The following is a 23,875-nucleotide window of genomic DNA, read 5'->3' on the forward strand; positions in this document are numbered from 1 at the left end:
AATTGCCTGTTTATTAATGTTAGATAAGCCTGTTTTACTTTAATTTCAGAAAGGAATTAGATTGGAAACCGGTAAAGAAAGGTAAAGAGGCTACAAAAGACAGCGTGGATACTAAGGATACAGGCAAAACAATAAAGGTGGGTAAAACGCAGGTGATGCCCGAATTCAGATTTCTTCAGACTTCTGAAAGACACATCCAACACACATATGTACTACCTAGTTGAAGGTTGTTACTATTTTTGAAAAACTTTATCAAAGAACTAAATGCTACCACTTCTTGTGAAGCACAAAAGACTGCGATGGCTGCACTTCTCATTATGGAGAAGTACGCAATATCATTTAACACCAACTACGTCTTCTGATCGAATTCATATGCATCACAAAGGGTGGGGAAGGAACGACATAAATAAAGGTCATAGCACGTTTTTATTGCAGGGCTCCGTAGAATTAATTAAAAATTGTTTTGAAGGCGATATTTCTCCACGAATATGTTGTACACAGCCTTCACTGTGCAAAAAACTCGAGATGTCTCTTTTTCTGTAGATTGGTGGATTTAATTTCTTTTATATTATGAACTATAAGCGTGTGGATTCTTATTAAAAAGTTAAGTTATTGCTAGGCGTAGACATGAACATAATAACATTCTCTGACGATCTCGATGACGGATGAATTATCTGAGAGGTTTAGTTTAATAATGAGTTTCTTTACAAATGGGACGGTAAAAAAGAGCCCCTAACCCGCCCAATGGTGAGAATGGCAGAAATCCTTCGACATCGACCTTCCATTAAAATTACGAAAACATTATTTTTGATTCCGCGTTTTTTTTTTTATGGTAAAAAGCTAGTTCTTACGTTTTATTGGACTCTTTGACTCTCTAGGTGCAAACCATTTCTTCATGTGAACTTTGTCCTACATACCTTCTCTCACGAGATATGTGAATTGATTGCTAGAAAATTTGTTTTTCTCATTAGTATTTACTTAAATCCAAAATTAGGTACCAGAAATATGTAGTGAAATGTTTCAAAAACTTGCGGAACACTTTTCGGAGATTCTACTCGTTTCAACCAGATCACAAAGAGGCACAAAAATCAGGACTATGGAGTTGATGGGCTCAGAGACTTAAAAAAGGGCCTTAAATATTTGCTTATAATGACGTAGAGTCAGTATTTATGAGATACAACCTACAATTGAAACGTCCACATTGCGAAATATATCCTGGTAATGTTGCCTGCTAGTTTTGTAAGTCGATTTCAGTAGTCTATCCCATAGGAACACCTGCACGCGGTTTCGCCAAGAATGTGTACGGAGAGATTCATGAAAATCTACTCTATACCGGATATTCAGTATAAGTCGCCAGTCGCAGGCTAGTAATCGGTTTTCTTTTGGCGTGTGTTTATTTTAGAAGGATATTGGTACAGCTATGGCCCCACTGACCAGCGGAATTTCCTTGGAGGCTAGTGAAAACTCCTCGAAGCCAATACTTAGCGTTGCCCCCTCACCATGTCGCGACAAGGACCTCGAAATAGCACTAAAAAATATGACCATCCCGCAGGTGCGTTAAAGGACTTATGAATAAAACAAAATGTACCCCCTTCAAAATTTATTAACTTTTTTACAAAGCAAAGTTACATGGACGAGTGTTATGAATTCTTCTCACGCTTTAGTTAATGTATTCGCTATAATACAGCGTACAAAGATAACTCAGCCCTTATAAATAACCTACAAATGGTTTACAGGTAATGACAAAAAGAGTAGAAGCTCTTCAGAGGCTGCAACGGGACCCTGCAGATTTGGATGCAAAAAAACTCCATGAGGTAACTGAAAAAGTAATACGTGAATGGAGCCGCAGTAAACAACAGCCTGGCCAGCTTACAAGTAAGTGAGGTTTCGCGAAGCTCCTTGATTAAAGCCACCAATGAGAAATGAAAAAGTATATTGCTCTGTAATTTTCAATCAATATTCAGTTAATTCTATAAACAGTTTGCTAAATGGTTGAATTTCGGGAATGGCTTGCAAAAAACTTGTGCAGTAAAAACGTACCTTGAGGAAATTTAATAGTATATATTTTTAAAATTATTTTGTTTTTAATCCATCTATAAGCCGTTACGTTCTAAGTTTTCCGAAATATTTGTTTAGCTACTTTATATGACATAACTAGATAACTACACGGTTTTATAATTTACAGATTGCTATAACTATGCGTGGCATTTGGAAAAAAACGCTTCATTTATTTCCGCTGTTTTTTCAGACGCGGTTGATACAAGTGTAAAATTCCTTTCGCCAGCAGAACTCCAGGAAGGCCCACAAGCCTGGGTCAAAAAGGACCAACTCCAAAAAGCTCGAGCTGTTGAAGGCGGCATTGGAATGGCATTGCTTCAAAAAATGGGTTGGAAACCGGGAACAGCGTTAGGTTAGTTGCTTGCTATGAAAGAAGCATGAATAGTATGCGCGTGTTTATTATGACTTATTTTGTACTGGTTCCGCCAATGCACGTTGCCCAGAAGATAAGCGTAGTTGCCTTATAAATTATTACAGTTTGCTTTTTTCTGTAGTTTACCTTTTGACTTAGGGAATTTACACTTATACAGGCTACATATCTGTGATTTTAACAAGTGCCCGCGTTTGTACATGTTGTTATGGATTGCTGATTTAAGGATTCTACTTATTCATAAAAGTCTTATACTTATATTCTCTAGGTTGCTATATTAGTGATAACTACCAATGATAGAAATTTTCAAATTATGACGTTATTCAGTAATTCAATTCACTAAGGTATTTCGTTTCGGGGACTTGGCCACCGGAGCAATTACTAGTGTCGGGAACTAATCCTTTAATAAAAGACGTTACATATATAACGCTAATTATTTCTCAACGGTATCAGGCAAAAACCGTGAGGGTGCGTTAGAACCCCTTCTACCAGCTATCAAAATGGATCGCAAAGGTTTGGTGGCCCAGGAGGAAGCAATAGCTAAAGATTTTTGTGTTAATGTCACCATTCCTAACCGGTAAGTACAATAGAAGTTTAGTAAGCACCTTACTTGGTAGATTCGCAAGAAAATTATGTCTATTGCAATTGTACTATATTTCTCATTTCGAGTAAATAAATTTTGAAATTGCTTTGTATTCGATCAGGTCTGCTCGTGCGAACGCGCAGTTGCAGGAAGTCCTAGCGACTTCGTTGGGTGGAAAGCATCCGGTATCGGCATTGATTGAACTCTGTACAGCCCAGAAACTTCCTGCACCTGAATTCATTGAAATGCCGGCCTTCGGACCCGATCACAAGAAAACGTTTCTGTACAAGTACGTTCCGTTGATAATTTATAATAAATTATGTCTCAAGATTTAGCCATTAAATCACGCTAAGTGAATCATTTTACATTCGTTCGCTAAAGCTCTTCTAGGCCACTGACACGCCAGTAAATTCGCCACAGATTTTACTACAAATTCATACTAACTCTATGTGAGTGACTTTGTACCTGGTAAATTCAGCAGTATTGACCATATCGTATTTCACATTGCAGGGTATTGGTTAACGGCAAGCCTTATCAGTCAATGGAGCGATCTCCTAACAAAAAGCTGGCCAAGGCGGCAGCAGCTTTAGTGGCATTGAATGAGATGGGCGCTGTTGTCGGCATTGAAAAAGCACCTCGGATGTCGCTACTTTCGCATAGCGCACACGAAGTTCCCACGCGAGTGTCGGCTCCCACAGGAAACCTAGCTACTCATGACATGTTCCAACCTCTTAAATGCACAGATCCTTCGGTTAGTACCGGTTCGTCACATTTTTTGTGCACCTGATTTCTTTAACACTAAAATGTATTAGTGGATTGCCAATTCCATTGTTCATTTATGATCGTACATCTCTTACTCTCTTATAGATTACACTATTTTAAAGCTATAGCTAAGCTGTGAATTGAATTATGTTTAGATGATTTATGTATTTTTGCACTACCTTTTGAAATTTGCAGAAAATGGCAAGTAACTTCTTGACTTCGTTCCACATGGGTATCGGAGCTGCTATGCCACCTTCCAAACCAAGATCACAAACTTCTACGGTGCCTTCATCGCAGACAGCACAGGATCATAGATTAGCCCCGCACTACCCAACTGATGGTTCATCCTATCCTTTGTGGACAAATATTGGGTCGAACGGTGGTCAAATCCAGGGCATCCAAGGTCCCGTGAAGGCAGGTATTATGGGTTCGCCTACCATGGTACCACACCCAAATCAGGGAATAAGTTCAAGTGGGAACACTGACGCTGGCGACGTTTCTCAGCGTCCTGCTATGCCATCTCCGTACGAAGCGTACTTTACTGGGAGTCAGTTGTGCAATTTCTACGCAGATCCATGTTCATCATATGGCTTCCTCGGTGAGAACGATTCCATGGAGGCTCAGGGGAGATTCGGTGATAAATGCATTGCAAATAATCAAAGGATTGCATCGATGCCTACAGCTGTTGTAGCTCCTTCAAGAGTACCGCCTGACCGAAATATTATGTGTCCACCAAAAACGTAATTCTGGTGAACCCGGAAATTGTGAGAGAACGCTCTCTGTATATTTAAGCGCTTTTTTTAATTACGAAGAACTAGCAGTATTGACTAGGGTACCGTTAAGGCCCTGACGTCAAACACTAACTCCATTGAAAAGTAGAGCTTTTGGAAGACTTGTTTTTCCCAGCTTGATTAATACAAACGAAAAAGCTCCTACGGTTGTTTGAAAAGCCGAGAAGGGGAATAACCTTATATTTTGTTCAATTGGTCAATGGGTGAACAGAAAAACTGCATATTCCTCAGATATGTAAAAATATATGTATATAAATAAGAATAAATATATTATGTGTTTGTATTCATTTTCTTCCTGGTATGATATAGATATCTAAAGTACCGCGAACATCGTATAAGGTTTCATTTTTTTTGCATTTTTGAAACACTTCTTATCAAACGTACGTCATACATAGTTCTTGGTTGCTCGGCAAACAATCTTTTTTAAATTTCGTTATTTTCTCGAGCAATGAAACAAAAATATTCTTTGCAATGATTATAAGTTAATTATCTTGAAAGACTCGGTATATGTATTTCGTGTGCTATTTTACGCAATAAACACTATAACACCCAGCCTAGTAACGGACAGGATACTATACTCTTTGGGTTATGTATAAACATACTTTCATATTGTAAAACTGACCTCTTTGTATAACGATCCTGCATAAATTGTTGTTCTCTGCTGAAACACTCCCCGCCACCTAATCCGAATTGAGTGCTTCTTTCCTGCATAATAAAAGTAAATCTCCTTTTGACATACTTATCTTAAACACTTCTCTATTGACTCAGAGAATTAGAGAGAATCATATGGTGCTCACCAATCAATTATAAGCTCTAATTAGAGTGAGTATTATCGTACAACAAAATGTATGTAATGTTCAAAAGTTTCTCACTAATTTTTGTTAAAACGGAAATTGCGCCATTGGTGCCAATGGATTTGTACTAGATTTTTCTTTAATACATTCTGGCAAAATAATAGGAAACATTTCCATTGCAAAATGTACGTATGATTCGAATGTCTATACCTCACTTATGTAGGTTTAGAAACTCGCGTAAGATCTTTGTTGCAAAATATTTTTTAAAACCGTGTACGGAGAAAATGGCACGTTAAGATGTGCGTTATATCAGCCTGAAGGCAGCTGATTAGAGATTTTGTCTTATTATATTGCACTAACTTTAACCGACGCCATTAATAAACCGTTTCTTAATTTTACTTTAAAGATTTGCTTATTTACGGTGATATTGACCTACCAGTATTTATCTGTCGGTACTGCCAAAAAATTGAAGCAAAACGTGCTACAACATCTTATTACCCACCCAAGCATCTTGGGTGGGTAATAAGATACACAGACTGAGATATTATACCAGTGCACTATTATACTAATATAGTGGGTTGCACATGTAGCCCATTAATAGTGTTAACGTCCCTAATTTATCAGCGATTCTCTCAATTCGATTCGCATCTTCTGCTCATGTTGTGCTTCTGTCTGTCTCCCGGTTCGTTTACACTATCACTTTTTTTTAAGTCCTACGAAATATTTACCCCACTGCCACATGTTCGTCCTTGAAGGTTCCTTATTCGCTCCATTAACGTCACCCATAACCTTCAACGTGAATGTTGTAAATAAGTTATATATGATAAATTTCGTGTTCATTTCCTACGAAATGAAACATGGTCACTGTTTCATGTGCCCGTTGTTGGCCGCAGTAGTATTTCGCGGCGGCTCAACGCGTTCGGCAGACGGAATCCCTGGGGCTCTTGCGGCGACCACAGTTACAGCCGAACTTTTTCCGGGAATCGTAGAGGGAAGAGGTACAGTCGAAGTGCCTGTCATAGAGCTTCGATTTGGACAAGTGCTTGCAGCAAATTTTGCCATAGGAACGAGTACATCCATCTTAGCTGATTCAGCTGACTGTCTCGAAAAGTTGTTGGGTGGAACTAAGCCGGGCATTAACATTGACAGTAAAGACGGCCGCGATTCAACCTTAGGTGTGGGGAATATCGAGCCTCTGGTTGAGGTTGGTGCTGCTGGGGTAACAGCCGTATTACTGATTTGTACCGTGGGAAGTTTTGTAAGTGAAGGAGAAAGTTTTGGTATAAATACACTTCCTGACGGTCTGTCAGATAGTGGTGGTATTATTCGTACAATTGCCTTACCCAAACCGTTCGTTTCAAGGTTAAAGTTGCTCGAGTGGGGTGGGTCTGATACATACAATGGATTTGTTCCCAGTTCAAGCCCCCGACGGGGATTGAACCTAAACCCAGGAACAGTGCCGCCGGCCAATAAAGGAATATTCGTAGATGTTGCTACGTCAGACCTTTCGGACTGACGCATTGCTGCGTTGCGTTGTCCAGTTCGAGGTAGTAAATGCGAAAGAGATAGTCCTTGCGTTAAGCTTTTTGCATTAACCCATGAAGCTTGTTTCGCCATTGTCGTGGCCTTCGCTTGGAGCGCGGCAAAATTTAGACGTTCCTCAAGTAATGCCGTTAAGCCTTCCATAACGACAACATCTTCAGCCAGATTCCTGGCAGCTTCGAATCGTTCGATGTTGTTCACCCCGTTATTTATGCTGTTGTTGGTATTATGATAACTGTTATTGGCATTGTTATTATTTTCCGCAGCGACCATGAAATTCACGCGTCGCGCTGGCCGGTGGATGCGTTGCGCTGCGCCTCCAAAGACGCCAGCACCCCTTGGAGGGCCGTGAAACCGCCCCCTGAAAAAAAGACTAACATTTTATATACGATCTTTTCGTCTAATTCAAATCGAATACAGAATTCCTACTTAGGAAAACATTTTAATGAACAAAGTCTTTGTAGGCTCCTGCGAGGCGAAGCGCAACGCATTGGGTTTGAATGCAGTAGCTAGCAGATTTTATAAGGAGCAAGGATCGAATACATAGCCACTGCCGTAGAAAACAACAATTTCAACTGGTACACTTGATGCGGTTTTCAGTCATGGTTATCTCTCAACAGTGCGCATGAGTATTTTTCCTTATTATGGAAGGTGAAATATAAAGGTTTCACGATGGTGTATGAAATGAATGACTGCAAACGAGAAAAGATGTTGTAATAATTAGAGCTTCGCCAATACGACTTCAATTTGTAGCTAGGTGTAACTGTGCACACCAGAAGTAGGCAGCCCCCAGATGTCTTCCAAATTATTTTTCTCTGCAGAAGAGGAGAAATACTATCTGCGAGGCACTTACGCTCCGCCGTCCCCACGCCGGTCACCACTAAGTGTGATGTGATTGAACGGGACGGCCATTCCCGCTACGGAACCAGTTGTCTCAGTTTGGGCGGCTGTGCTTGGCTGATCGGTTGGACGAATTGGAGCTTGAAACTGTGTCGAACGTGTGAACACGGTACGCGCGTGTGGGAAGGTTTGCGTCGCGCGCGATCGACCCAGAATCGCTTCAATCGTTGTGAATTCTGGTAACGACGCTGCCACTGTGCTCGTTGGCGCATTATCCGTTTGTGTGCCACAGTCCACTCGTTGAACAGACAAGTCAGCACCAACTTGTTTTGCCACACCAAACCCGTCCGCGCTCTCGGTATGGACGACATTTGTTGATGATGTATTTCCTTCAGAGCATTTCGATTCTGCGCTTCTCTTGCGCATTCTGGGTTACCGCCACTATAGGGCGACATACACAGGATTTGGCCTACGTATCACGGTCGCTGTAGATCCATTTTAACATGGGCTAATTCTTGAAATAGACACTTTGTTTTTTGCCAATGAAAGTGAACAAACCTACATAATATTTTGCAGGCAGACTGGTCTTCGCTAGCTTTTGGGGGTAACGAAGTTGGCGGTGATCTCCTGATTCGAATTCGCCCATGGTCAATCTGCGACGTAATTTCAGCAAAACGCGGTAACACTCATATACCCCAAAGAGAAGTAAGGCTTATGCATGTGTTTGCAGCGTAGCTGGAGTGTTCAATCTACATTCTCTGATTTATACATGACCCCCGCTTTTAATTCATGTATTTGTGTTAGTTTTATCAGTTACTTGTCTTGTACGTGTTTTTCAACCTTTATTTTTAAATAAAGTCCATATAAAGATTAAGTTATTATTTACTAAAAACGTGCATTACAACGAGTACGTATGACCTATATGCAAAAACATATAGAAAACGTTTGCGGCCGCAACTGTGCTCAGATAGCTACAATCAGCGAAAGCATAGCGTTTGCAGTAGCGCCTTATGATTAGTCGGCATATCCTTATCAGTTATATCAGTATCAGGCATATCCAATACGCGTGTGATACAAAAGCTTTGAGGACAAGCAGTTTATACACAAGACCTCATAAATTCTGTATGGTAAATCTTCTTATGCTACCTAACTCCTATAGATTAGAAGAAAATGATGTCGACTGAGTGAAAAATACTGTGTCATTTTCGATGAAATGGTTAAATGATTATTAATGACGTTCGAAATTCGATTTTTTCCGTGAATGTCTAAATGATTTTCTTGTTGATGGAATGAGTGTATACATATGCACTATACCAATGAACAGAACTCCGTGCAATACCGTAGAGCTAAACTAAAGAATACTGAAATAATCGAGATATGGTAGAAGTGCTCCGTAGTGTTTGCGACGCGATTGTTTTGGTGGTATCTAAAAAGTGGACTTCTGTCGGCCGTCAGCGCTGTCGAAGTAGCTGGTGATACGGTGTGGCTGCTCTAACGTAGCTATTAAATATTATGTTTACCTTTGCGAAAGTAATGTTGATAGCTTTTAACCGCTGTTGAAGCCGTTTGTTATTGCGCAGCCTCTAACAAGCAGACGACATTCCGGCACTTCCGCTTACCCTACCTACCGTCGAACAACGCGGTTGACGAGTAATTGTCACGCATAACGCAGTGTTATCATTTAGACACTTAAGCAATTGCCCCAACTGTAATTGCAGAGTTGCTGTCATACGTCTAATTAGGCAACTGAAACAAATTTATCACTAGAAATCGTGTTATGTTTCTTTAACAGGCGCAGGGATGAATCTGGTGCCAGGTGTGTTCAAGCTACATAAAGTTTAGACACCCAATTTTTATCTAGTCTGAAATACGAAGCGTTACGCGATAATACTAAAAGTGAACGTTCCAGTAATATTTCGTTAGATCGGTCATATATTTAAACTAATCAGCTATACCATCGCCCAGTCGTTTTACGCTCTGATCATAGTAGATATTTTCCTGCTTTTGAGCTGCAAAAATTCCTCTGCTTCTTTAACAACGCATCAAACGTCAGAGCAATTTGGCCAAACTACGCTTATTTTAATAGCGACTAACCTTTCCATATTGCTTCGTTACTGTGACATTGATCGTAAACAAAATTAAATATAACAATAGTAAACCTTATTAATGAAAAGCTTTTCTGACGAAGTTTCGTAACCTCTGAAATTGTTATTATACACGTTACGTATGATCCAGAAACTTGTTATTATATAACGAGTTTCTCAGCAACTAGATCCTCAACTGATTCAGAATTGAATATGTACGTTCTCTTCATCTAGTATAGGCCAGTTATTAAAAAAAAAAACACTTAAACCTTTGTACTCTCAATTGAACTTCCTCTAACTGTACGAGGTTCGGTTAATGTAAGAAAATATAGGAAAGAATAGTCTTATGCGTGCCAAGATTTGTTTGGCGCTCTCGTTGAAAATAACCGTGAGCGAAAATTATATTTCTGTATTTAACAAAGACCCTTCTATGATGTGGTCTAAATAAGCTCACTTCAATTAATTCATACTAAGGAGTATCAATTGAGAACCTTCATGTAGTTGACATATAGCCCCAACATGGAAGATCATATGGGCTATAAACAGGAGCATTATGAGGTGCTTATGATTTTGTGCAATAAAGTCAGTCGTTTAACAAAATGGTTTTCTTCGTGAAGAGGGCTGCAATTATGCCAAGAAAAGATGACATGTTGCACTCACTTACTGAAAAGTTAGGCGTATCAAAGACCATGATCCTTCTAACACAGGTTCTCATGATGTACTGCTGCGCTGTGTGAAGCCGGGCTTTGAATGATTCAAGAACGGGCACATACAGGATCTTCGTTTTGTTCAATAGACGGGGGCAAACACTAGTAATGACAAGAGCAACGTCTTCCAAAGCCAACTGAACTACACTGAAACCTGCATGACCATAGTGATTATGTATAATTCTAGTACAAATAATATCTATGGTAGATCCTGATCCATGGTTTTCGTAATTATCCGCAATGTAGTGCATAGGATAGCACTGTTTTATTAAGACGATGCTTTATGCCAACAAAGTCGTATGAATTTCATTAAAAACTGACGACATGTGGCGCGTTGTCAGCAATGGCAACATATAGTTACAACATAGGTGTGAAAACACGATGTCTTAGTTTCACTTGCTATATGTACACACATGGAGGATTTCTACTAGGTTTTATTTTGTAGAAATTTCTCTGTAGAATTAACATCGATGGCATTCACTTATCGTATATGCAATAGTCGATAGAGCCCCAGCACGCCCTGACTCGTGTGGTCTCCGGGGTGATAATGTAAACCGATTTCTAGAAAATGCCTGTTTTCAGCTTGTTTTTGAGAACTTTAAGACACACGAGACTAAAAAAACGCGCAAATTGTTTTTTTTTTATTGTCGAACAAAGTTTTTAATAAAATTAAAAAAATACTTATACGCGTAGTGTAGCACCACCTTTTGCAATTTGGTCGAAAAAAAGCTCCAGGAACGCAAATTGCGTTTCCGACTCGTGTGCGTTACAAAAAGAATGAATGTTTAACACCGGCAAAATTTTCATTTAGTTTTTTGTTGAAAAACGCAGTGGCTTAAATAGCTCGTGTTCCGTACATTGCCATCTTGTCCTATTTCCTATTTACATTTGCTTATATTGTTAACTATTTTTCATGACTCTTTAACGCACAAACACTAAAGGGGTCCAATAAGTGGCACTTTTTTTGACTGACATAGAGAAGTTGATTAGGAGCATCGTCTGCCTGAGCGACTACCTGCGCGTTTTCAAAAAACTAAGATTAGCTCTAATTGTATGCATCGCCAGAATTTTACAGACGTTCATTACCAAGCAATCACCACATCTTCACCTGAACTTTATGCGAGAGTAACGTATAACGTTTTTTAGTTTAACTCATTAAATCTAGTGTCGTCACCACTTGTGCTCAACGCCTTTGCGTAAACTTTTGAGTAGGGTATAACCGAGTGACATTTCGATTTTTTTCATCAGCATCGATTAACGTTTGCATGAGCTTCAGCACCGGCTAAATATTTCGAGATTTACGTCTGCTATTGCTGCTAAGTGTTCTATCACTGGCTCCCGCTGGTTCCCAGCGCGAGTGTATTGACGCTTGGATTTAAACCTAGACAACTACATGTTTCTCAAGTTTAGCTGGCAAATATTCTACTAACTACGCCTGCATGAGGACATCGAAGAGGCGACATAAACCTGACGAAATCGATATTCGCGACTCTCGAAACTTCTGTCGACCCACAACTAATGTGTGCCGCGAGATGACTCCGGTGATCTGTTGTGGCAATGTGAACTTAGTTCCCCACTATCTCCCTCTCCGGAAGTCTTACCTATAATTGTTAGGGTAGAGTAATTTTATCCTCAACATCTATTATAACTCTTCATAAGAATTGATCACGTCACGTTTTTCCTAGCAGGGTGGCTGGCTAAAGGACGATCCGTACAAACAACACTGAACAACACCGCACGAAGTAGTGCCTGTGTTGACATGTCGCATATCAGTTGACTATTAATGTACTGTTTTAAAGAAATATATCTAGGGATTAGAGCTAGAACAGTTTTTGGGTAGCTTCGTATGTCCCAGAACACTTTTGCCTAGGGTAATAACCAAGTCAAATTGTTAATTCTGTTTAAGCGAGTCTCTGATCACCGCATGTCTCAGGATTCACGCCAAGACCTGTAAACTTGATTCTAAAATATGAACTTCTTAATAGCCCGAAGTTTCCGATCGTGATGACTCACCGAGAACTTGAGAACATTCGCTGTCCAGTAGTCTGAACGGAAATTAGTCCCGCATTGTGCTGTTCTAAATATTGCTTTTTAGAGCACAGCACACTACTTAGGGCGGCAGGCAATCAAAAAAATAACTCTCCATAACCATTTGGTAGTTACATTCGCTATCCAGACGGACGCCTTTTTCAAAAATCGTTTTCTAAAATTGGGTATAGTTACTGTGTTTATAATAGGTCCCTTCAAATAAAGGAACAAACGGAACTTTAATTTGTGTGTAAAACTCGATAATATCGAGTTCTTCCTTGGCTATCGTGAAAGCCGAGCGTCCTCGATAGCGCAAATCGTCGAATTCAACTGCGATTAAGCAGGGCGGTCGAAAATGCTGCGTAACATGGCTATGATTGAGACAAGCACGACTAAGAGGACGACAGGCCTGGTCAGCTCGTTTTACTAAGATCGATAATTCAGTTGTTTGAACCACTAACGAACCAAAATATCGTTTCGTGTCCAGAGAAAATGCGATTTTGGTGATTTGAATGAACTTGGCAGAGCTTCAGATTAGGTAGCGCTAGAAAATCGAACTGCTATATGATATGTCGTCTTCAAACCTGTTCGACACTTCAACGTTAACACTGAACTCGGACGTTAAATCTGATGTCGTCAGAAAGTAATCGGTTGGGTCGATAGATAGCGATTGAATTTGTTGAAAAATAGTAAGATATCGTTTAAGATACTAATTGGGGTAAAGTTATCGGAACTAGCTATCGCAGGATACAAAAAGACACTGCTGTGTTATCGTGTAATATGAACCTATTAAAACAACGCGATATTCAACGAAAAGAAAACCTGGTGTCACTAAATAATATTTTCGAGGCCCTTCGCACAGTCCAAATAGAGCACTAAGTAAGAATCATTTTACTTATTATAGCGTACTATCTAGTCGCTAAGCTGTGTGGCTAATCTCACTTTGTGGTCTGGTATCGAATCCGGGCATGGGCACACTTCGTTTCGACGTGATGGGAGGCGGCCATATGATGGAACGCTTTACGGGACGTGAAACTCGAAACATAGGGAGGCTTTGAGAGTACACTTTGGTATCCCTCTATGTTTTCTATATTTCTAACATTAAGGCGAACTTAATACATCGTTTAATACTTCGTTGGCCGTCACGTGCACACTCGAATTCTGACTTATTGTAACTTATCATCAAACTTCTCGTATGTAATAGGTATGAATTAAGGGTCTGAAGTTAACGACAGACTGCTCCCAATTTAATATAACAACAGTAATACAGGAATCTGTTAAAAAAAACTCATGTAATGCAAACTAGAGCTAAAAAAAAAGCGCTCATGTTGAAGTTGGGTCAAGCAACGTGTGTTTCTTAAAAATTGCTGAGTCTACGGGTTTCTGAAAACAAAATGATGATTACCGGATGATTAACATAGGAGTTCGTTATAACCATTCTGTAGATTAAATGGGAAATTAAATCTGTTTTTGATTTAGGGCCTGTACGTACAAGTGAGCTACATTAACTTTCGTCGTCTACCCAAATAGGTCACTGTTGCAGTGCAGCTTGCACTGTAAATATCTCATCAATCAGAGGCCGTTTATTGTCTCTATAAGCAAGGGCTTTCACAGAATCACTTATAAACTAATAGGTAAACACGTGTAAAGTTCGACGTCAATAAAAGTGCATATAGTGCTCATTGATTGCCTTTAAACTCGCACGACAAAGCAATTTTGCTGATTTGTTAAAGGTACCGCACAACCTAGTGATTGCAGCGTTCAAAATTCAAGGATCTTCTAATTGACGGCATATATATAATTAGGGGCAATGTGTATTAAACGATTTGAACTAACAAAACAGTTTTCTAAGCTAACGACACCACCTCGAACGGTCCCATGTAAAAACATGCATAATTGCGCAAAGGTTATTGCCACGATGGGCATTTTAATATCGAAACGTATAATAATGGAAGCACTGGACAAAACGTTCGCCCCTGTGCTCCGTATCTAGCCCTAACGATTGTTCGGACGTTTTAATATTGCTGTTTGCTGTGAAGCGTTCTTTGCTTGTGATGAAGCGTTGCATGTCGTATGCCATTACTGTTTGAATTGGCGTTAAAAAACGCGTTACGTTATTTAAACGGTTAGCAGTCTCGAGCGGCCCTTGGTAATTTCCATCTGTGCCAACCATCTTTTATCCGCTCAAGCAGATTCAGAAATCCAGAAATAATTCCTTCCAAGAGAAATGTCGGCAAAGAATTTCGCCATTCATAAACGAGGGTGGATTGACTGTGAAAAGAGAAATATTGTCTCAGGCTTAATGGTAATGTCGTTGCTTGAATACTGCAATTATGCTTGTTATAATAATCATTATTTATCATACTCTATTGCGACAAGTGTTAAATATAGTTGAAAAAACATATTTTATAGCATCAAAGATCGGACCGTTTGGATTATAAAGTAATCTTTAAAAACACATAATATATTATGCGGATTCGCTGCTAGCGATGGTCGCAGTATTCCATAAACTGCAATTGTATGTTATAATCACATAGAACGTTTGAGCAAGCTGAAAGCTGTTCCTCTAGTAATCTCAGTTCAAGCCATTTTCTTCTTTGGACTTTATACATTTCATACTAAGAGGCAGTAACGCTGGACGTTAAGAAAACGACCACGTCGAAAATAAGCGAATCGCGATCTTCAACGTGGCGCGACAATTTTCGGCGAGCAGAAATTCTTCGTTAGGCAGACGCGTAACAGTTCTGCGACAGAAACAGGCAAAATCTCACCTGTTTACATGAACTTTTCTTTCAGTACGTAGTAATTTTGGCTAGCACAATGTATAATTAGTCCAGCGAAGCAAATATATATATATATAGTTCGGTAACATCTCCATTGTCAAGTAGTACGCTTTGGACCAGTTTTCTTAATTTTGCAGATTCAATGGCGTATTGTTTATTTGCAGAGTTTCAATGATCGAATGAGCTCTCTGTAGACAAACAGCTGTCCAACAGATACAAAATTGTTTATGTTTTGGGGAATTGTGCAGTAACACCTGTCCACAATGATTGAGAGTGCTATCTGAAAGTAGTCCGACAAACGGCAAAATCTATTCTTTATTAATAATCGGAATCTGTAAGCAATCAGTTAAAAAGGACCCAGCCACCTAATAAACTTATTTGACTTTTCCAAACGAGTGTTTTATTTGCGTCCACGTTTAATAGCTGAAACATGTTTAAGTAGTCGCACCCTTTGTCGCTGGAAGGTGCCGCAGTATACTCAGGAGCCCATTAATGTACCTGATGGCCGGTTTCAGCTATACAAAGCCTGCGTGCTGTTATTTGCATCTCTGAAATGTACGCACCAGAATTACCTTTTTCATTCGCTTTGTCTTAGCGATCAATATATCATGGAGAGGTGTCTATGCAGATAAACTATAATATCCTGTGGATTGGACCAAACCTGGCAGCAAAACATACATATTCAAATAAAATAGACAGCGCTATTGGGCATCGAGGTATGGATATACAGATTTCCTTTCCCGAAAATCACACTTTGATAGGTATGAATAGTTTAATATTTTAAGAAAGAAGATATACATTTTTTTTGAAGAAAACTAACACCAACAAACGCCTGGCTACTCCACCTTACTGCAAATAGTTCGATCAGATATCATGATGCCTTGAGCCCTTTTTGTTTACACCTATTCGTTATACGCTTTCATCTTTTGACGAAATTTTAGGTAACACGTGCCTTTATGCCTTTCACGTCTATCTTGTGTAACATGGAGCGAAAGTCGCTTCATGGACATATATTGTAATATTTATACAACATACATTATATAGATATTACCCACCTCTATGCGTATTCCATAGATGAACCTGTTTGTATTAGCTCGTATACTGGTGCCCGCAGATGATCTGATACGACGATTTTGTTATTAAAGGCTAACAAAGATGGCGTTGACCGTGTACGTGTTTGGTTGATAAACAGAAGCTAACAGGGAGCACCAGCAGCTAGAACACAGAAGTCAACAAAGTGAATATTGACACCCATTGAGTACCGTGCGTTCAGATCTTAACCTTTATACAATTGTATTATAAATTCAATATGAAATAGATGTGTCAAACAATAGTGCCGCACTATTCATTGTAGACACCGTAGCGACCTTAGCAATAATCTGTGTACGTGTTGGTTGTTTAATATCTGTCCTGTTGCGCTACTGTCGTTAACGATACCAATCAACGCTTTAAGGAGTGTTGTTAATTTCTATGTCCACTGCTTTATACAATTCTATCGTACTGACAAACAAAGAAATGTAAGTTCCGTTCAACCACTTCGCACTCCGATCGTTTTGGCACTGGCACAGATGTGTGCCAAGGCGGTTACACGTTACCTTTAATAACTTGAGCGCTCGTTCCGGCACATAATGGCGCTCGTCTGTTGAGTCGGCAGGCCATTTACGGCTATGACTGTATCAGATCGTACAACTTCTTGTGATATTATCTAATAAAGCTTATATAAATGTTAGCGGAAGGCATCTATCGATGTTAGAAAAAGTATCAAAAGCTTGGCTAGCTTATGTCGTATATCGACGATGAATGGTAATCTAGAGTCTTTTACGGGAGCATAGATACAGACAAGAGGGCTGGAGACGTTTGGAGTGGTAAGTTCTCGTAAGCATACATGCTTTTGAGCGTTGTCATGTCAGAATGTGTGGTTAGGGATTAACCAAATTGGATTTGAGGACAACTGCGCAGTTGTCCAAATGAGGCAGATTATTTTCGTTTAGGCTTTAAGGTAACAACTACCAATAATGATCTAAAAGTCTATCGACGCATTTTTCCTCATCGTGCAATTTACATCTGAAGCCTTTTATTTTGTCGAGGCTAGCTTTTTGTCTTCGATTTCTATGGTCCTTCGTAACCACTATCTCCGCCAGCTAAAGGCAGATATGCGCACCAGCTGCACCAGCAATACTTCGGAGCCTAAGGGTGCCTGCATAGACGAGAAAAGCACAAGAAATTTACAATGTGCGAATACCTTTCGTCGAAATACTTTTTTAAAATGTCGGTGATTCTTATTTTCTTCACAATTCTGCTTACCAAACGCAGTTCAAGCCAGTGCTTTTTTTGTAGTTAATCTCGTTTACCCGCTTAGTGCCAATTACTATTTGTCAGAGGCTATCTGCTAAAAAGACAAGTTTAGGCCCAGGATAGTTCACGTATATTTATGTGGAAGATCTATACAACCACTATGTACCTGGATTCTCACTCCACGGCACCTTTGTACCGTTTTTAGCAGTCGCGCGTTTGTTTTTCGGCGAGTAACATTGTTAGCGGCCATACGGCTCAGAAAAGGACGAAGCATATATTTGCATCTATATACAATCTATATGTAGTTTCATAAATAAATTCAAATGACAAATAGAAATGTAGTAGCTTTCAGTTTACGCGCACAAATTTAATGAGGCTGCATTATGTACATTTCACTTCGTTGACAGATACGGCCGTACGTGAAGTTTTTCGCGACTCCGATGATGAATCGACCATTCGGCATGACGTAAGCTACAACTGAAAATTGCCTTCTTCATTATTCTTCGCATGTATGTACAGTGATTTACCTGTTCATCGCAAAAATACGGATATTTTGAATGCAACTTTGAGTTCTTAAAGCCCGGGTGCTCTAAACATGCACCCTTTCGTTACTCTGAAAAAGAATAGGTACGGGTGGTTATTTCTGAATAATCGATAAATGCTATTTAGAGCTGTTCATTCGTTTAGTGATAAATGAAGACGAATTTGTCTCCTTTGATTTTTAGAATGCTCTTGTTAGTTAAAGCTTGTACGAGTTAATTTCCGATGTAAACTAAGGTATAATTGTTCTGTTTTCCAAGACAAGCACCCAATCGGCAGACAAATTCTGGTTCGTTAATGGCCTCGAGCAAAGGCACTTTCTTGGTTTCGAAGTGAACGTAGATGTCAACAGACGATTTCACGCTGCTCTAACGAACCACGTCAAAGGCTGGTTGTCCTTAAACAATGTCGTCCTTGCCCTTTACAGCGTGCCTATGCACGTGATCTCTGCAAATTGCCGCCAATACCCAACTGATTTTGGTCAATTTAACGGCCGTTCCGTGCTGTTTTCGGTACCTGGCAAAGCACTTGTTAAGGCTACGAGCTCAAGCGTGGTCTAGCCGCCTATCGGCAAATTCCGAAAATGCCTACTAGTGCTCTTCGTCTTATTGTTATTTCTATAAGGTTAATATCTTACCGTACGTTTAGTGGTAAACGCTTTCGGGGTTATTCTTTCTACTTAGTGGAAGACAGTTACAATTTTTAGTCTACGACCTAAGTGATTAGGTAGGCTCTTTTGTGTTAGTATTAAAACATAGTAGTAACGTATTTAAAGAACAATGGGCACGGTACTATTGTGGACCATTATAAATAGAATCCAATGATCTTAAATTATGTTCTGTATTCTACTACAAAGCAGAGTAATCGTAATTGCTATATATCGTATTTGAACGATCAGTGGCTTAACGGCTGGTCAGTAACGGATCAGAGAGCTAAATCTAGGACTTCATTTACCTTTAGCGCCTAATTCCTCCTCTTGATCTGAACTTTTAAGCACTGCACAAACTGTAAAAAAGTCGAAATATTAATGGCTTGGATCTACTTGTCCTTAAAGGAGTGAACATTATGGCATGTGATTTTCTCAAATTCGAGTGAATCAAATTAAACCCGGCATAAGCCTAGTCCAGAGATGCATATGCATTCTGGAAGAGAATCTGGTTCATATGCCTCTCATCTGATGACTGTCTACCCTTTCCTATGACCTTGGACTTGGTACAATCCTCACGTTTGCTTTTTAAGTTCTCTTGTTAGGCAATAAATTATATGCGGGTGAAAATAGGCCTTTAAATGTCGTTGATACTTGCAACAATGAGCGCTAAACAATAGCTTGATAAAAATATGTTGGGCTATCATTTACCCAGCATCAGACAGATTGTACAAACCTGTAAAGATGTGTTGTGTCAGTTCAGAACCTTAGCTTCAAACCTAACTCAGGTCACTCATAGCTATTAACAGTGTAAATATTCATGATGGACGATTAGAAGGCAACCATATCTTTGTACATTAGTGAGTACCCCCATACTTCTTCCCGTATTGGTAAGGAAAGCAGGTGTCTACGAAAAAGAAGAAGTATTTTTTTTTCTATATCCTTAATGAAATATATTTATTTTGGAATGTATTGAAGTTTTTAGTAATATAGCAATATTGAGCCGTTTCAATCAAAGTATAACATATATAATATATTTTCCATCTCTGGACTCGTTCATATCTGGATGTGAGTGTGTGCCGGTGCGACATGCGTTTCCTTTCACAGGTTGAACACAAGGTGATCTTTAGATTTTTTAGAGGGAAACGAGGGCATATTAGATACGCAAAATGGGAAAATCGAAGCCTGAAGTGAAATTGATGAACTGGATATGAAGGGACCATATTGGGAATTTCAAATAAATTCTTAGTAATTCTTTTGGCATCCATGCGTGATGAGGTATTTATGTATGTTAACATGACCTATTGAATTAGTGTGACTGAAGTTGGGATTTGAAGATTTGCACAGACTCAATCAAAGCAATAAGTGGCTTATATTTTACCAGCTGATTTATTTTTCATTAGGAAGGTTACGAAGGCTGGTACCTCCCAGTGTATTTGCGTACAATCTGCAACTCTCAATGAAGCAGATTGCATTCAAAGGCATAGATACACATTAGGTAAACATATATTAGATGAGATATTAGGATCAACCTCTGAAGCACTTTGGTTTTTCATACGTACGTTTACTACACTTATGAACATGGTGACTCTCGATCCGCTTGAGTACTTCTAGGGCACACAATGTAATGTTTGGGCATGCTAAAATACAAATAAAGGTGTGCCAATTGCTTTATTATTATTACTCATTATTTCTGATAACAGTTGAGCGTTTCGTCGAGGATTCCCTTTCTACCTTTACCGCGTATCCATTCCCCATCCCATGGATCATTCTCAACAACAAGGCTGTAAGAAAGAAAATTAACGGACTGTTGCCCCTGGCAGAAAGCTGCCCAGGACAGATAGTTCGCGACCTACTTGTACCACTGTTCGACATAACTCAACGCGTTGTGTACGGTTGAAAAAGGTCTCGTTGGACAAAAAGACGGTCGACGATAGAGCTCTACAGAACCAAAATTCGTTTTACGAGTGTGTACATTATTGCAGGAAGTTCAATATTTCACCGGCAGCAAGCTAAAATTTAAAATATCATGACGGATTGTTATTCTCTGCATCACAAGTGATACTATATTTGACAATAATAAAATGCTAAAATTGTTCCGTCTTAAATATATTCATGCGTGTATATATATTGATATACACTAATTTGATTTAATAAAAACTATCATTTACTCGAGATTATGTGACTGCAATCGTGATGTAACGTGCACGTGCAGAATTGCCCAAAAAATTTAACCGCTTAGGATATATTATTTTTATTTTTTCCTGTGCAACATCGTCTGCTCTAGTGAACCCAATTTATAAGTTGTTTTTATATATGAACAGCTCATTCAGCCGAAAATGCGAAAATCACCTCTTTTTCTAAAAAAAAATTCTGTTGTTTTCAGGGTAGAGCTTCTAGTGTGAATTTTTTTCGCGTGAATCAAAGATGTAGTTAGATTCTGCATTCTAGTCTCCATGATGGCATACGTATTGAAATGGACCTAGGTCCTTTTAACTCTCACTGTTTTAAGTTTTACGTTGGGTATGATTGTTAAACTTTCCATCCGAAGGCTAACTTCTAGCGCGAAATGAGGTCTGTCTGTGCCCTTTGTGATAACTTGTTATCATAGGTCCATTATGTGGAATTAATTTGGATCTAATAGATGCCCATACATTTCTACATCTTTGAGATGACTTAGAAGATGACATTAATCTCAATAAATATTTTGGATATAAATAAAAAGTCCGAACTTTTTCGTGGACTAAATGGTTTAAAACCTTGACTTTTTAAAAAAGAATCAATATTTGTTACATATATCAGCACCATTATCATAACTTTTCACTATTATTCACTATTTCATCTAAAGTAACTAATTGATGAGCCTCTGGTATAAATTTTATTTTACATTTCAATGCTTTAAAATGTGTATATTAAGAACCTAATTTTTTTTTATGTAACTCTTACAATAACTCAGTAGATATTATAAATTTATCAATTCCTGCTCTTTGATCTAAACTAGTTAATAACCCAATGGTAGGTGTATTAGATCCGTCGAATTCTTTAATAATTCTTGAAACAACAATTTTCCTTGATTTTGAATAATTACGAAACTTTTTAAAGCGAGGTCTTTGAATATAAAACCGACAATGCTTTTTCCTTTTGTTAATTGTTCGAAGACGACTTTTAGGATATGCCATATTAATAGCTCGATGATGAAAAGCTGTCGATGCAAATGGCGGATTTCGGTAGATGAACTGCCGAAAGAACCCACTTTGACCACTTGAAGCTAACGCTGCTATAACAGGCCCATCGTGACGCACTAACTTAGCTACTGCTGAGCTCCTTCCTTTACCCACTTGATATTTATGAAGATAATTTGATTTCCGTTTCTTTAATAGTGGTTGAAGTTCAATATCTTCTACCATCAATAGTATTTATTCATTCTAACACGTATAAAATACATCTATCTTGCTTTTATATATCCCTTTCTATAAGTTTTGGCTAAAGATAATCTAATCGATCTAATACGATTACCTATAACTCTCAAAGAAAACTCTTCACGTTTCAGCTGTCTTTTTAATCTTATAATTTCGTCACTATTTGATAAATACCACTTAAGATAAGAAGCTAATGACTCTTGAAGAGCTCTCCTTCTAATATTAAGAGTCCTTATGATAAAAATCTAAAAAACATTCCTCTTTTATACTCTTTCTTATTAAAGGGAAAGGGAAATCATACTCTATAATAGAGCACAAAAGTTGCGTTGGGTAACATTAAACAAACGCAACTACGAGAACTAGACGTGTATGTTGGACTCTAAACAATTATACTGCAAGTGCTTTAGAAGAAATTAGAAATAAATCATCAATGGGGATTTGAAACTGCCCTTACAACAGGAACTTCTCATCCTCAAGGTTGCGCTGGATAGCTAAAATTTGCAAGTACTTTACAAGGACATAAAGAAATTTTTCCCAGAAGAACATATTTAGAAGAAGTAAAAGCATCAGGGAGAAAGAAATAAACAATATTGTATCCAATCCAACGACTACGAAGAACAATTTCATCGCAGGGATCAATAAATGATCTCCAAAACGTCGTGGGCACTTTGTGACAGGATCACGAAGGCTCAATTCAGAACGTCGCTGAAAATCATCCTATGGTGTTCCTAAAATGCGGACGAGGGAATCAATTGCGTGTCGGAACAAAGAGACGACACAGAACCAAACTTGTCGTTGTTGGTATCGGAAAATCCTATGGTGTACGTCGTTGCTACGAGAATCTTGTTGGTGAACACGAGGTGTATGATAAAAGTCGTGGGGAATGATGGGATTGTTAGTCAAACCATAAGGCAGTCATCATTGATGACTTCTATAATTGGCTCAAGTATGATGAGCTGCTTAAGATTGCTGACCACTACCCATACAAGGTACCAATCAAGGGCTCATTCACAAATTTCATTGCTTCTTGGATCTTCATTACAAGCAATGTCCGTCCCGAGAATTGGTACCATCTCAAGGGATACAGCTGGATTGCCCTTCGTCGAAGGGAATTAATTTTATTAATTTTGGAAATATGTTGTGGTCTAGGTTCGAATCCGGGCATAGACACAGTTCGTTTTTTGCTAGGAGCCAGCCATATGCCTAACGGCAATACTAAACATAAAACTTGAAATATATAGGGCCCTTTCAGCTGAAAGGAGCCTAAATTCAGCTTCAAAACGCCGAATTTTAATGGATAGTCTAAATATTAGGGTTCTAATTTACATAACGAATGAAAATATAACAAACGTTACAATATAACGTTTTGCTATGTTTTGATTTTTGTAATGGCCGAATGGTGCGTTTTCATGTAAAAGAAATTTTAAGATATGCTTATGTATACCTCTTCTGAATACCTCAGCAGTTCCTTACAATTTTCCTCGACGATTCGTTTTAATATCCTTGATAACAGCAAAGCATATGGATCGATAAAGCTCAGCCTATCGTTGTATATCGAAAAGCAAACCGTAAAAGTCCATTTTAGGGGCTGTTAATCTAATCTAAGGCGAACAGCTATCTAAACATGTGTAAA

The 23,875-nt window shown here is 38.8% G+C and overlaps 2 protein-coding genes and 2 long non-coding RNA genes across 16 annotated transcripts in view; 2 read left to right on the plus strand and 2 right to left on the minus strand.

The window, feature by feature from the left end:
- Positions 1–30: 30 nt before the first annotated feature.
- LOC111270610 (uncharacterized) lies at positions 31–4,847 on the plus strand. Its single transcript, XM_022850925.2, has 8 exons — positions 31–137; positions 1,403–1,552; positions 1,737–1,875; positions 2,249–2,410; positions 2,882–3,005; positions 3,133–3,300; positions 3,522–3,762; positions 3,969–4,847. The coding sequence occupies exons 2-8, from the start codon at positions 1,421–1,423 to the stop codon at positions 4,515–4,517; spliced, it is 1,515 nt and encodes a 504-aa protein (XP_022706660.2). The 5' UTR covers positions 31–137; positions 1,403–1,420; the 3' UTR covers positions 4,518–4,847.
- Positions 4,848–5,050: 203 nt separating this feature from the next.
- LOC111270618 (uncharacterized) lies at positions 5,051–8,269 on the minus strand. Its single transcript, XM_022850939.2, has 2 exons — positions 7,754–8,269; positions 5,051–7,261 (listed from the first exon to the last, which is right to left on the minus strand). Exons 1-2 carry the CDS (start codon positions 8,164–8,166, stop codon positions 6,220–6,222), a joined length of 1,455 nt encoding a protein of 484 aa, XP_022706674.1. The 5' UTR covers positions 8,167–8,269; the 3' UTR covers positions 5,051–6,219.
- Positions 8,270–9,210: 941 nt separating this feature from the next.
- LOC111270636 (uncharacterized) overlaps positions 9,211–23,875 on the plus strand; it is a 77,250-nt gene continuing 62,585 nt past the window's right edge. For 3 of the 10 annotated variants that reach the window (XR_015315006.1, XR_015315005.1, XR_015315004.1), the window contains exons 1-2: positions 9,248–9,556; positions 18,045–18,146. This is a non-coding gene — a long non-coding RNA (uncharacterized LOC111270636). Of the gene's footprint in view, positions 9,557–16,487; positions 16,606–18,044; positions 18,147–20,526; positions 21,004–23,875 lie in introns of those variants that run through there. The other 7 variants (XR_015315000.1, XR_002686381.2, XR_015315003.1 and 4 more) reach the window with 7 other exon arrangements.
- LOC111270641 (uncharacterized) lies at positions 13,732–19,682 on the minus strand. Of its 4 annotated transcripts, none has more exons than XR_002686385.2 (5): positions 19,132–19,510; positions 18,027–18,164; positions 16,398–16,557; positions 15,791–15,890; positions 13,732–15,622 (listed from the first exon to the last, which is right to left on the minus strand). It is a non-coding gene; the product is annotated as an uncharacterized LOC111270641 (long non-coding RNA). The 4 variants fall into 4 exon arrangements; XR_002686384.1 differs by lacking the exon at positions 13,732–15,622 and adding an exon at positions 19,560–19,682 and having other exon boundaries at positions 15,640–15,890; positions 19,132–19,182; XR_002686383.2 differs by lacking the exon at positions 13,732–15,622 and having other exon boundaries at positions 15,640–15,890; positions 19,132–19,508.

The sequence above is a fragment of the Varroa jacobsoni genome, unplaced genomic scaffold (assembly GCF_002532875.2).
Source record: "Varroa jacobsoni isolate VJ856 unplaced genomic scaffold, vjacob_1.0 scaffold_163, whole genome shotgun sequence".
Taxonomy (NCBI): Eukaryota; Metazoa; Arthropoda; class Arachnida; order Mesostigmata; family Varroidae; genus Varroa; species Varroa jacobsoni.

Excerpts from the sequence above, each read along its gene's own strand:
- LOC111270610 (XM_022850925.2), top strand. The coding sequence starts at position 1,421 with ATGGCCCCACTGACCAGCGGAATTTCCTTGGAGGCTAGTGAAAACTCC. Across the intron at positions 2,411-2,881 it reads GAAACCGGGAACAGCGTTAG|GCAAAAACCGTGAGGGTGCG; the intron begins GTTAGTTGCTTG and ends CAACGGTATCAG. Across the intron at positions 3,763-3,968 it reads TTAAATGCACAGATCCTTCG|AAAATGGCAAGTAACTTCTT; the intron begins GTTAGTACCGGT and ends TGAAATTTGCAG.
- LOC111270618 (XM_022850939.2), bottom strand. The coding sequence starts at position 8,166 with ATGCGCAAGAGAAGCGCAGAATCGAAATGCTCTGAAGGAAATACATCA. Across the intron at positions 7,262-7,753 it reads CGGCGTGGGGACGGCGGAGC|GGGGCGGTTTCACGGCCCTC; the intron begins GTAAGTGCCTCG and ends TCTTTTTTTCAG.